Here is a 14,226-nt window from a genome sequence, read left to right as displayed (position 1 = left end):
GAGAAAGCTTTGCTGAAACACTACTCCTGATAATAAAATTAAGGATTAAATGACATTTTTGGGGGGTGGCTTCTTCTTTTGCATTACAGGATTGTGTAACACAGCGTTTTTAGTTCTGTATATCGTACTCTCCATTATTTTTAAGGCAAAAGAATTTTTGAAAGAACAAGCTTGGAAGATTCATTTCGCAGAATATGGCCAAGGCATCTGTATGTATCGGACTGAGAAAACAAGAGACCTTGTGCTGAAAGGTATTCCGGAAAGCATGAGAGGGGAACTCTGGCTACTCCTGTCAGGTGGGTATCAGTAGATAACATTGTTTTATTAATGGTAAGTCAAAGGTTTCCCATATGATCTTTTTCCTTCTGTGGAGTTCATTATGTCAGTGCCCTAGTGGACATGTTGGCTTCAGATAAATGGAGATTGACAATTGCACTCCTAAGTTTGTTTACTTAGAAGAAAGTCTCTACTTGCTGGTAATTGTGTTTAGGATTGTGGCCTAAATTGGTGAGGTATATTTTACCAACCAGTGAAAACAAAATAAGAGATTTGGAAGTTCAACGTCTTGGTGGGAAAGCTGGCTTGCTATTCACTGCAGGAAACTGTTTTTCTTTCGGGTCAATCAATAGTGTCTTCCTGGCAGCCCAAAATAATTTTGCTTCAGAAGAAGTGTACAGCAAAGCATATAAAAGGGTCCTTCACGATTCTCCTCTGTGATGTAGGCCTAGGTGTCAAGTTCCACAACGAATTTAGTTAACAGCAGGCAGGTGGACTAATGTGTACTTCATTAAATTGCTAGGGATTAACAGATACTTTTTTTTAAATTAGGGAGAAATGATCTTACCAGTTAAATCTGTTCTCCTGGGTTGAAAAAAGGAGCAGTGAGAGCTTTGTCCATGCACCTGAACAGACACTTCCAATGCCCTACCGTTTTTGCTTTATATGCAGCACCAAGACAGAGAGAGACGGAACGATAGAATTCTCAGTTTGTGCAGCCAATCTGGGGTCAGCTGAGGATGCCTTGCTGAAGTGACCCCAAATCATGGAGCCAGCAGTGGGACTTAAAACTCAAAGCAGGCTTTTTGTGGGCTTACATAATAGGCGTGAGAAACTATTAAGGGGATTGCAAATTTCTTATGACCTATTTATAAGTAGCTTACCACAGAACATAAAACTGCATTCTGCTATAGTATTTGAATGAACATTTCCCTCTCTCTCCCTCTTCCCCCCCCTCTCTCTCTCTCTCTGTGTGTGTGTGTGTGTGTGTACACAGAAACACAAACACACTTGTTAGTATGACTGTATTTGGGGTTGTATACAGAATATCTTGGATCCCTCACAGTAGGCTTGCCACTAAGTCTGCAAAACTTTTCATAGAAGAGGAGGCAGGTGTGTTAACTCACTGTGGTAAACCAAAGGTCTGTGGCAGTTAACTTGAGCGTGGGAGGTTTTGTAAGAATAGGACCTGATTATTGTACTCAGTGGCTGAAATCCAAAGAATCACTTCAGGCACATTTGAATGGTGAGAGAGTTTTTTTATTATTTTAACAGCAAACCCTTATGCCATATCACAGACTTAGCTTCAAAAATGATTTGCCAATTAGCATTGCGGGTGAGGGGGGGCATGTCCTTCTTGGGCATGCACAACTCATTGTGCAGTTGTTTTGGATCCTGGCCTATATCTGTAACCTACTTTCTCTTTTGTCAATTTTGCTCTGTTGCATTTTTAGGAGCTATTAATGAAATGGCCACCCACGCTGGCTATTATGAAGACTTGGTGGAGAAGTCTATGGGGAAATACAATCTCGCCACAGAAGAGATTGAGAGGGATTTGCACCGCTCTCTCCCAGAGCATCCTGCATTCCAGAATGAGATGGGTATTGCTGCTCTGAGGAGAGTACTAACTGCTTATGCATTTAGAAATCCAAACATAGGATACTGCCAGGTAATTCAAACTCATTTCATTTTGAAGAACCCAAATTCCTTCACTCATCCCTCTATTTATTGTTGCACACAGAGGCCAAACCTTCCGTGCACTTATGGTAAATTTTGATCTAGTAGAGTAGGTTGGAAATTTTAAATCTTCCTGGAATTTAACAAGTGGGACTTGCAGCAAAATGGTGCAATATATGATCCCTTATAACAGGAATTCTCCTTTTCAAGGTCCAGCCAAGCAGGACATTCAACTCTTCTCTCCTCCCCCCCCCCACTTGGGTCTTTTCTGGTTTTCATTTCCAACTGACACTGCTGAATATACTCAGATGGTCATTGGGCTTGTGTGCATCTGGATGTTTAAGATTTTCTCTTTAAGATTTTTGGGGTGGGGTAGAACTTCTGCAAACCTCAGGGATCCCTTAGCATGCTGATACATCCATCTTGTGGCTACTACAGAACCACCAGCATCCACCACCTGGTTTGCCATTAAAGGGAGTGACTTTGATTTAAAACTGGTGACTGATTTAAAACTGTTGTTATGTAGTAACACAGTAGACTACTTCTCCATTTTTAGTCACATATCTTGGACTTTGAAAAGCATGGCTTTTGCCTCTGCACATTTCCAAGGGACTGGGAAATGAGGGAGACTGAGAGAGAGAGAGAGTCAGTGTGTGATAACTTGTTGACGTTGGCCAGGCTACATGGTTCAACATCTTCGAAAAATACTTTGTGGAATCACTTGCTACTTTCTGAAACTAGGCCCAAGCTAGGGCTGTTGTTGATTGACTCTGTTATCTAGACCATTTAACATCTACTATATGTACTCTTGAATGTACTTTTTTCTAGGCCATGAATATTGTTACATCGGTACTGCTTTTGTATGCAAAGGAAGAGGAAGCATTCTGGCTGCTTGTGGCTTTGTGTGAGCGCATGCTGCCAGATTACTACAACACGAGAGTTGTTGGTATGTCAAAGGAGACTTGTAAGAACATAATCACTGGGAATTTCAGACCTAATTCTTAAGCTGCCGGAAAGTGAGGTTTGGTCTGCCAATGGGGGAGGGATACTTGAATTCATTGATGCTGAATGACATTTGAGTGGCTGGGCTTCTGCCTTGTGTTTTGGAGAACTGCCTTTTATATCTTGTTTCACATCATGTCCAAACATAGCCATTCCCTATTTTGTTTCTAGTCTATAAAATATATTTTTTGTTTTTAGTCTGCAAAAGTCAAAATCAATAAAGACCTTATGTTATTATGATGATCCAATTAGAGCAATAAGACCCAGAGTAATGGATTTTTGTAATGTTTGTCAGTTGCAATACACAAACCCAAAAAGTAAATTAACGATGAAAGGATGATTCCTGAGTGGCAAGATATTGTAATGTAGTTCAGTGTAAGCTAATTGCAAAATTACTGCACACTGCTTTTCTAGATAGGCTTAAATGCACGTTCTACGAATCAACATTTCATATACGTTAAATACTGATTATGTCTCGCAGGAGCGCTGGTGGATCAAGGTGTCTTTGAAGAGTTAGCTCGAGATTATGTTCCACAATTATATGACTGTATGCAGGACTTGGGGGTCATCTCCACTATATCCCTTTCCTGGTTCCTCACACTCTTCCTCAGTGTAATGCCCTTTGAAAGTGCCGTGGTTGTTGTGGACTGTTTCTTCTATGAAGGCATAAAGGTGATATTCCAGTTGGCACTGGCTGTGCTAGATGCAAATGTTGACAAGTTGCTGAATTGTAAAGATGACGGGGAAGCGATGACAGTGCTTGGAAGGTAAGTTTTGCCTTTGGGAATCTCATTTAGTCCAACTCCCTGCAATGCAGGAATCTCAACACACAGCACACACACACCCCAATCCAATTTGAAACCATACAGGACCCTGCTTAGCTTTTTGCAAATGTACTAGCAGTTTTATTGTTAACTAGGATGGTTAAATATTTAAATATCTCCCCACAGCTTCTTCCCAGCACTGTAATTGTTATGCATTAAGTCTAGACTATTTCATTGTAATGCTGAATTTATAAGATATGTATTGAACTGCTTTTTTGCTTTGTTTGAATTTATAATGTCTTATAACAAATTTGCTTTTACATATTCCAGTTGTTATATATGTTGACAGTAAGTAGGTGTTTGGTGTGAGCTACTTTCAGCACAGTTCCATGTGGAAAAGCAGCATATACATAAACTAAGCTTAAAATATCTTGCAGTTGGGACCGTCGTACATAATGCTCTTGCAACACACCACTCCCCTATTTAAATTAGTAGCATTTCATTGCCAAAAGGGCTTTCCATGTAATAAAGGGAAAGCATAGCCATTAAACGAATAACTTTGACTCATCGTGTTCTGTCTCCCTAATTAGCCACTAGCTAGCATTGGAGCAGCTTTGCTCGAGTCTATTCCCCCCTTCCCCCGTCTCTGGCACTATGATTTTATTTTATTAGAAAGAGCTGCCTTAAAGGAGCCACTAACATGATTCAGTGCCACGTAGTACTGACAGTGCTGAACTGGCAACAGCACCCAAAGCAAAGTCTTTCGCAGCTCTGTTACTAAGGGCTCATACTGAGAAATCACCCAGGGATCTCATGCATGCAGAGCATATGCATTGCAACTCAGTTATATGGCGCAGTCTCTTGATACAAACTGAACAACAGTCCAAGCAAGCCTATAGAATTTACTAGCCTCAAAAGATTTTACTAGCCTGTTGGAATGGCAGCTGCATTTGCATGCTGGGTGTAGAAAATGGGACTTTCCTCCTCTAGCAGCCCACTTGGTTTTCATGCTGGGTTGAGAGGAGGGATGGCGCACTCAGTCCATCCTCCACTAGCCCACAACATTCACCCTGCATGGCATTCCTGATAGCCTATGGCAGGCGTAGGCAAACTTGGCCCTCCAGATATTTTGGGACTACAATTCCCATCGTCCCTGACCACTAGTCCTGTTAGCTAGGGATCATGGGAGTTGTAGTCCCAAAAAATCTGGAGGGCCGAGTTTGCCTATGCCTGGCCTATGGCTACTAGGCTGGTGCTTAAATTCAGGTCTGTCTTATTCAGAGTTTAAACACAGGTTATGCTGTTCTCTGGGAAGCGTTTTCTTCCACATGGTTTTCTGTGACTATTCAAAAACCAGACATCCTACCACTTGACTTCCATCAACAAGCTCTGCCAACATTATTATTTTCATTTAGCTAACTGGAAGGGAGCAGCTGAATTGCCTTAGCTGAGCCATTATCTCCCAGTCTCCATCACAAACACAAGGTTGTTTAGTAATTGTCTCCTTTACAGAGTTGATGCTATAATCTGCAATCATTTGGAGTTCATTCTGAGCTGTTTAGGAACATTGGAAGCTGCCTTTATTCCCTCAGACCATTGGTCCATGTAGCTCAGTATTGTCTACCCTGACTGGCAGTGGCTTTTGAGGGCTTCAGACAGGGGGCATTTCCAGCCCTTACCTGGAGATGCCCATACTAAGCACTGTTACAAACCTGAACTTGCTGGGTGTGAGTGTTTTAAATAAATTTTGGGGGACAAATGGAATGTACAGTGCTTTTAAGCTTGGATTAATTTTACACACAAAGACGTGCCTTACAGTGCTTCCATTTGATTCCTTTTCCCACCTGTAGGTATTTGGACAGCGTGACCAATAAGGACAGCACTCTGCCACCAATTCCTCACCTTCACTCACTGCTCAGTGACGATGTAGGGCCTTATCCTGAGGTGGATATCTTCAGGCTCATCAGAACATCCTATGAGGTGATTTGAGGAAAAAATATCAGTGATTAAATGTAAAAACGTGAGGAAACAAACACAAAAACAAACAACATGTTAGGCTCCACACTGTTCTAACTCCAGGTCATGTATGAGCATATTAAAAAGTGCAGGTCCCAATATTGATACTTCGGGAATCTCACTTCTCCCGTCCCTCCATTTTGAGAACAGTCTCATTTATTCCTGCTCTTTGCTTCCTGTTCTTTAACCAGTTACAGATCTGACTGTCTAGGTTTACAGCAAAGCTGAATGATAATTTTCCCCTTTAGAAATTTGGAAGCATACGGGCAGATTTGATTGAACAAATGAGATTCAAACAGAGATTGAAGGTGATCCAGACTCTAGAAGACACAACCAAACGCAATGTGGTAGGTTCTTGGAGTGCCATTTTAATCAATTGTCTCTTGAGTTTTGGTTTCTAATGCCTTACATGCACCTAAACTCTTTCTGCTTACAAATTTTGAAAGGTACGAACCATAGTGACAGAAACCTCTTTTACAATAGATGAACTGGAGGAACTCTATGCCCTTTTCAAGGTAAATTTGAAATAGCTGTCTAGTTTATTCATTGTTTAGTAGTATTATATAGGTTGCCTGTGTACCCTTCCATATATATTTTCTCACCGATTTCAGTGAAATTTCAGTTGATTGTCAAAACAGTTTGAAAAAGGAAAAAACTATAAGCTGTGTTTGAGTTCAACCCATAATGCAGAAGCAACTATTTCACTTCCACTTTGATGGTAAATATGTGGATGGAATATTTTAATTAAAGTAAGTGTAGATTGGGAAATGAAACCAACCATATAATTGTCATGTAGATGCTCTTTCACATTGGTAATCACAAGTAATTGTTGTTCTTGTGGTTGTTGTTTTAAAAATCCAGTAACTTTTTGCAAAAATACCATTGCAGTATATGTTGAAAAAGGAACTCAGTAGCAATCCAGAGAGCTCAGATCCATGACACTAACTTTGGAGAGGCAGCCCTCCTTTAGTTGTTGTTGTTGTTGCTGCTGCTGCTGCTGTTGTTTTAGTCATTTATGCATACATACATACATACATACATACACCTGGCTGGGTTTCCCCAGCCACTCTGGGTAGCTCCCAACAGAATACTAAAAACATGATAAAAGATCAAACATTAAAAATAGGGCTACTTTCAGATGTCTTCTGAAAGTCAGATAGTTGTTTATTTCCTTGACATCTGATGGGAGGGCGTTCCACAGGACGGGTACCACTACTGAGAAGGCCCTCTGCCTGGTTCCCTGTAGCTTTGCTTCTGGCAATGAGGGAACCACCAGAAGACCCTTGGAGCTGGACCTCATTGTCCAGGCTGAATGAAGGGGGGTGGATATCCTTCAGGTATACTGGGCCGAGGCCGTTTATGTCAATTACTGGAGCAAGGTCCCTATAGCCATTGTATAATGGAAGCTGAGATGTATATCAGTACATATGGCCGAATCTGGACTTCACTCCAATGGGCAGGAGCATTATCTGTGTGGAGTTCAACTTGAGGGACAGCCCCACTGGCAGAGGGTGGAAGAAACTGACTGAAACCCTCAACATCACCTCCCATACTGTTATTGAGGGTTGGGAATCCTCTGGAACTGCGTAAGAGGAGAGGTGGCACTCCTTCTGTCGCCACCACATTACTAGTGGGATCTCTGCACTTGATCAAAAGCCTTCAGTGAATGGAAGGAGCCTTTCTGTCTGCAGAAGACAAAGTCGGGATAGCATCCTTTTCCGCCTGCACAGGTTAATAAATCTTGAGTTTTAGACAAGAAAAGCAGGTTATAAATGTAATGAAATCAGTCGATCAATAAAACGCTTTTTCATAGATGCAAGATTTGAACCGGGCAAGCTGGACTCTTCTTTTCCATGGTGGACAGTCGTGTCCCTGATCGTTACTCACATGTGTGGAGAGGGGGTGTATAGCCAGTGTTTCCATAGTACCTGTGAACTTTTCATAATAGAAAAGATTCTGTGACTACAAAATGTAGATGGTGTAATCTTATTTAGGTTCTGTGTTACGGTTGTGCTTTATGAAGAAAGTGTCATCCTGGTACATAGGCGCCAACTCCTAGGGGCTGAGATTCCTTCAGCCACCCCAGTAAAATATTTGAGGGGGCCATTCCTTCCCCTCCCAGTTGATGGGCATTGCCATTCAAATAGTGTGCCATGTCATGTGACCGATTATGCAGGGTGGGGCTTACCTGGGTCCCCTCCCAATATTTTACTCAAGCTGACACCTCTGTCCTGGTGTGGCAGTAATAGTCCTGTAATGTTAACCACTCTGTGTGCCAACTCTAGGTCAGGTGGAATTTGTCAACAATTGCATTTGTTCAAAAGTAGCGTAAATCATGATGGCAGATGCTGCTGCCAGAAGTGATGTGAATATTGTCCTAATAATGGCAATGTCGTGTGCCTTGCTTTTCTTCAGGCAGAGCATCTCACTAGCTGCTACTGGGGAGGCACCAGCAATGCCACGGACCGCCATGACCCAAGCTTGCCTTATTTAGAACAGTACCGCATTGACTTTGAACAATTCAAGGGCATGTTTGCTCTCCTCTTTCCTTGGGCCTGTGGTACTCACTCTGATGTTTTGGCGGCACGCTTGTTCAGATTGTTGGATGAAAACGGAGATTCCTTAATCAACTTTCGGGAATTTGTCTCTGGACTAAGTAAGAAGAATGCATGTATTTAACTGCTTTAGTAAACCTGAGGCCTGTCTCTCCCAGTTGCATTAACTGTGAAATCATTGGCTTGGTATGCAGCCTTATGTGAGATAATTGCATTTTAAAAGGCTATATACACATGTGCTCTCATAACCTGGATATGTTTATATCATTTTAAAGCAATAGGTTAATGGGAGCAATTACTATTCTCTCCCCCCCAAAAAAACCCATTCAATTATATATTTTTAATGTAATAGAAGGGAAATATCAGAGCTTATACCTGTTAACCTGCAGTTTTTAGTTGGATTTGGATTCTGCCATTAAATAAAATAGATATATATTTATTGTGTAGTAATTACATAATAAGCCACAATCTAAACACATTGGAACACTTGAAGTGTGTAAAGAATTTGTCATCCCAAAAGCCAAGCAACATCTGAATTGCGCTCAGCACATTAATGCCTCAATATCTTGTGGTTAAGAATTTTAAAGAGGTACATTGTATACCAGTAAAGTTTGCTCATGGCATAATGTCTTTTCTAACAAAAGTCCAGTTTATCTGATGCATGTGAAATTCTCATATAGTCAAAGTTTTCTCCAGCATGTACTCTGCTGTGAGATAATATGGCAACATTTTTTTCAGATTAAGGCAATGGTGGTGGGTGGATTCAAACAAACAGTAAACTGCAATTATGCAAATATATTCCTAAGCAATTGAGATGCATATTGGATGTGCACACAGTTTACAATCCCCAAAATAAAGCTAAAGTCCAGTATTTAACTGTTTGATCCCTCTTCAGTAGTTAATTTGGAATACATGAGTTTATGTCTTCAGACATGGAGTCTAAATTGTATCTATGTGGCCAAATTGGATGGATTACTACATCATAACCCTTGTTTTCTCTATATATAGCGTCTAAAGAAGCAGGTAAATCCTCCCCCCCCACTGCATTTGCAATGTATGTTTGTGGAGGTTACATATAAATAAGGTATAATTCCTTATTTAAGATAGATAAATAATTTCTAAATGTCTGGGAGATTGTGTGTGCCGCATTAAAATATAATTAGTAATTCTGATACAGCAAATGTGACTTCTTCTAGGTGCAGCATGCCATGGAGATCTTACAGAGAAGCTGAAGCTACTGTATAAAATGCATGTTTTGCCTGGTAAGTAAGCAGAGGGCCATTCCGGATACCTAAAGATTCCGCTAACGGTGGAGGCATTCTTGACCTCCTTAACATGAGAGTAAGACCCACTGAACTTGGTGGGCCTTACTTCTGAGTAGACATGCATAGGATTGCATCTGTTGATGGGACATTTGCTGTAACTCATCCACCAACCAGTATTGGGATTTCTATTTGTGCATACTAAATGGGAGGGGTAGCTGTGCTCTGAGGCATAGCCATAACTCTCTTTGTCATCAAAAAGATATGCACGGCAGTGCTAGATGGAATAAACATATAGACCAAAAATAAATACATAGCATCTAGTTACTATAAATAACAGGTGGAGACTGTGCGGCCATCTAGAGCTTTTTTGGACTTCCCAGTCCCATCAGCCCCAGCCAGCATGGCCAATGGTTAGGGATGATGGGAGTTGTAATCCAGCAGGATCTGGAAGCTGCGGGTATGCAATAGTTTGTTGTTTCCATTATTATTAAAACATGTGCCATTAATGTCTAGGGCCCATCCACAAATTGCCTGACATTTATGTGTTTGCCTTGTGATGCCCAGCAATGGACTTCCAAGAACCTGCATGTTTCAACAAAGACCATAATTAAGCCTTTGTTCATCTAAATTGGCACATATAAGGACATCTGTGCCCAAGAATTTTATATCAGACATTTAAGACGCATTTTTATATAGGAAATGCTGTTTCATAAACCTATCCATTAGTAATTTATTATTGCCCTGAAATAATTACTTTTTTTAAAAAAAATCTGTAATATATATATTGGTAGTGGGAGGGGGTTTGGCATTTTTGATATGTACAAGTGGGTCGGTTGATCTGTCCAAGTATGATGATGCTTGATGCTTCTATGCGCAGACCCATCCTCGGATCAAGAAGAGCCAGATTCTGCTTTTGAAGCAACACAGTACTTCTTTGAAGACATCACACCAGAGTGTACACATGGTACTGGACTTTACCTCAGATCTTTCCTCTTTCATGACTGCATCAATTTCCCCTTAAAATATAAACTCAAAGGTTCTTGCACCCAAAATAAAACAGAAGCCAGCTGCAATTTTCTCTCTGAATATCAGGACTGTGGATTTAATAAATCACCCTCTTCCCTTTGGCCTTCTGGAAGGGGAAAAAACCACATCAGCTTCATGGTTGGAGTACAGTGGTGCCTCGCAAGACGAAATTAATTCGTTCCACAAGTCTCTTCGTCTTGCGAGTTTTTCGTCTTGCGATGCACGGTTTTCCATAGGAATGCATTGAAAATCAATTAATGCGTTCCTATGGAAACCGCCTTCCCCCGACCTCTTCTGGCGGGCGGCATTTTAAAATCGCCCGGGACAGCGGAGGACTTCTCCGCTGTCCGGGGCGATTTAAAAGCCCCTGGGAAGGCAGGCAGGGGGGACAAAGACTTTTGCCCCCCGCCTGCCTTCAGAAGAGGTCCAGGACAGGCTTCGCGGACCTCTCCGCAAGCAGCGGGAGCGCCCAGGCTTCGCGGCCCCGCCGCCCGGCTTCGGGACATCGTTCCGAAGCCGGGTGGCGGGGGGAGGCTTTCCCGCCCCACCGCCCGGCTTCGGGACATCGTTCCGATGCTGGGCGGCGGGGGGAGGCTTTCCCGCCCCGCCGCCCGGCATCGGGACGATGCCCCGAAGCCGGGCGGCGGGGGGAGGCGTTCCTGCCCCGCCGCCCGGCATCGGGACGATGCCCCGAAGCCGGGCGGCGGGGGGAGGCGTTTCAGCCCCGATGCCGGGCGGCGGGGGGAGGCTTTCCCGCCCCGCCGCCCAGCTTCAGGACATCGTTCCGATGCCGGGCGGCGGGGGGAGGCTTTCCCGCCCCGCTGCTCGGCTTCGGGACATCATTCCGATGCCGGGCGGCGGGGGGAGGCTTTCCCGCCCTGCCGCCCGGCATCGGGACGATGCCCCGAAGCCGGGCGGCGGGGGGGAGGCGTTCCTGCCCCGCCGCCCAGCTTCGGGGCATCGTTCCGATGCCGGGCGGCGAGGGGAGGCTTTCCCGCCCCGCCGCTTGGCTTCGGGACATCGTTCCGATGCCGGGCGGCGGGGGGAGGCTTTCCCGCCCCGAAGCCGGGCGGCGGGGGGAGGCTTTCCCGCCCCGCCGCCCAGCTTCAGGACATCGTTCCGATGCCGGGCGGCGGGGGGAGGCTTTCCCGCCCCGCTGCTCGGCTTCGGGACATCATTCCGATGCCGGGCGGCGGGGGGAGGCTTTCCCGCCCTGCCGCCCGGCATCGGGACGATGCCCCGAAGCCGGGCGGCGGGGGGGAGGCGTTCCTGCCCCGCCGCCCAGCTTCGGGGCATCGTTCCGATGCCGGGCGGCGAGGGGAGGCTTTCCCGCCCCGCCGCTTGGCTTCGGGACATCGTTCCGATGCCGGGCGGCGGGGGGAGGCTTTCCCGCCCCGAAGCCGGGCGGCGGGGGGAGGCTTTCCCGCCCCGCCGCCCTGCTTCGGGGCATCGTTCCGATGCCGGGCGGCGGGGGGAGGCTTTCCCGCCCCGCCGCTCGGCTTCGGGGCATCGTTCCGATGCCGGGCGGCGGTGGGAGGCTTTCCCGCCTCGCCGCCTGGCATCGGGGCATCCTTCCGAAGCCCGGCGGCGGGAGGAGGTGTCCCCGCCCCGCCGCCAGGCTTCGGAGGAGGTCCGAGGACAGCGGGGAAGACGCGCTGCGCTTCCCCACTGTCCCGGAGATTTCCCTATGGGCTGTCGTCTTGCGAAGCAAGCCCATAGGGAAATTCGTCTTGCGACGTGCCTCCAAAACGGAAAACCCTTTCGTCTAGCGGGTTTTTCGTCTTGCGAGGCGTTCGTCTTGCGGGGCACCACTGTAGTTTAAATTAGAGGGGAGTTTCAGAAGACCAGAAAGGTGTTGAATCCTTTTGGTGTACCCCCTCTGTGAACAAAGGTCACAGAAATTTACTTGATGTGGAGAGGAAAGGGCATATCCAATCACCTTCTCTGAGGTTGTGGCTCAGGCTGGGTTCCCAGTTGAGGGTGAATAGGCAGAGAATGGCATATAGAGGCAGCAGAAATTAGCTGCTTTTTTTTAAATATAAGGGATGTTTTTTAAAAAAAGATGGTACTCAGATGAATTGTGCTATCGTCTATGGTATGCCATGCCCTCTTGTGTGGAGAGATCGCAGCAGGATTCCCACCTACCAAAAGTGTGATACTCGTCAGCTGTGTTGTGAAAAAAGAGAGCGATGAATTGCTACATGTCTGGAAACACCCTGAGAAGGACTGGCTGATACCAGCTTTCCTGGGCTTGTACTAATGTAACCAAATGTGTAAATACAGAGGTGTCTCAAAGTGCATTAATTTTGTTTTTTCTGTGCATTAGTTGTTGGCGTAGATGGCAGGAACAAACATGGAGCAGATGAGGGTTTCGTTAATGTGAGTGTGAAAACTGAAAAAGGTATGAAGTTAAATTGGAGGGGATGGGGAAATAATTTTTCATTATCCAACTTTTCCCCCAAAAAATAATCTTGCTTTTTGGCAAAACATTTGTGTTAGGTAAGAAGAACTCTCAAGATAATAGAAACTACCTTAGAATGTGGAGCCAGGAGAATAAAGCCAAAGCAAAGAGTGCAAAGGCCTTGCCCAAACTCAATCAGGTAAGCTTTGTTAACACACAAAAAGGTGTGTAAGGTCTCAGTCCCTGTATCCAGCAACTAAGCACAGGGTAGGTTGTTGAGTCTGCAAGTAGTGCATTCTGTAACATAGGCGGTATGTTAGTCCCTAACACTTCTAAATGCAAATAAAGGAGCCCCTGCCCCACTTCCCCCCAGCTGGCAATCAGTGATAAAGCTGGCAGCATAAGCCATTTTTTCAACAGGTGAATGCATGCAGCAACCCATACAAATCTGTGGATCAAATCCTTTAGTCATTTTTGAACAAAAATGTAAGGCTTTTAAATAGTGAATCGCCTTTATTTTATTAGCAAGATTTGAAGAGGGATGTTGATAGAATATTGTTGATGTATTTGAAGTTCATTCATATAGAAGAGAAAAATGCACAATTTGTTTGCATGCACAATCCTTTGGAAAAAGTTGTTTAAATTTCAGGTGCATAATGAAATGAAGATTGGCAGAAGTTTGTGTGAGAGGGAGAGATAAGAGGGAAGGGAAAGAATATGAATATAAAGTCAAGACACCACCAAATCCAAAGCCTTGCTTGTGTTGAGGGTGTTTTCTTCTTTTTTGACCAGTGGTTTTCTTTCTTTCAGAGTTTATTCTCCCATTAGTTCCAGTAGCTTTCAAAATCAGTAACTCCAGCTCCAGGGCTGGTGCACTTTCTAATCTGTTCTGGGGACATGTCAGGGACTAGGAGAGTTGTTTAGATCTAGCACAGGCTTCCTCAACCCTGGCCCTCCAGATGTTTTTGGCCTACAACTCCCATGATTCCTAACTAGCCAGTGGTCAGGGATGATGGGAATTGTAGTCTCAAAACATCTGGAGGGCCGAGGTTGAGGAAGCCTGATCTAGCAGATCCAAAGACGCCTGTGATCTCACTGACACCCCCTTTTCTTTTGCTGTTACTGCTATCACAGATGGCAGAGTGGTGATGGTTTATGTGCCCACAACAGGGAAGTTTGCAAGGTTGGATCTCCTCCTCATAGATTGTTTAATTAGTCATCCAGAGTTGTCCTACACAGTAGGG

The 14,226-nt window shown here is 44.6% G+C and overlaps 1 protein-coding gene across 2 annotated transcripts in view; it reads left to right on the top strand.

The window, feature by feature from the left end:
- Window positions 1-14,226, top strand: part of TBC1D9 (TBC1 domain family member 9) — a 50,227-nt gene that overhangs the window by 32,397 nt on the left and 3,604 nt on the right. For both annotated transcript variants that reach the window (XM_081925939.1, XM_081925940.1), the window contains exons 9-20: window positions 146-296; window positions 1,731-1,945; window positions 2,782-2,899; window positions 3,437-3,722; window positions 5,570-5,699; window positions 5,984-6,082; window positions 6,182-6,250; window positions 8,151-8,391; window positions 9,487-9,552; window positions 10,433-10,519; window positions 12,908-12,982; window positions 13,081-13,181. In XM_081925939.1, the coding sequence (XP_081782065.1) occupies window positions 146-296; window positions 1,731-1,945; window positions 2,782-2,899; window positions 3,437-3,722; window positions 5,570-5,699; window positions 5,984-6,082; window positions 6,182-6,250; window positions 8,151-8,391; window positions 9,487-9,552; window positions 10,433-10,519; window positions 12,908-12,982; window positions 13,081-13,181 (1,638 nt within the window). The remainder of the gene's footprint in view (window positions 1-145; window positions 297-1,730; window positions 1,946-2,781; window positions 2,900-3,436; window positions 3,723-5,569; window positions 5,700-5,983; window positions 6,083-6,181; window positions 6,251-8,150; window positions 8,392-9,486; window positions 9,553-10,432; window positions 10,520-12,907; window positions 12,983-13,080; window positions 13,182-14,226) is intronic.

This window comes from Podarcis melisellensis (assembly GCF_964234715.1).
Source record: "Podarcis melisellensis genome assembly, chromosome: 9".
NCBI lineage: Eukaryota > Metazoa > Chordata > Lepidosauria > Squamata > Lacertidae > Podarcis > Podarcis melisellensis.
This window is presented reverse-complemented; position numbering and strand designations above follow the sequence as displayed.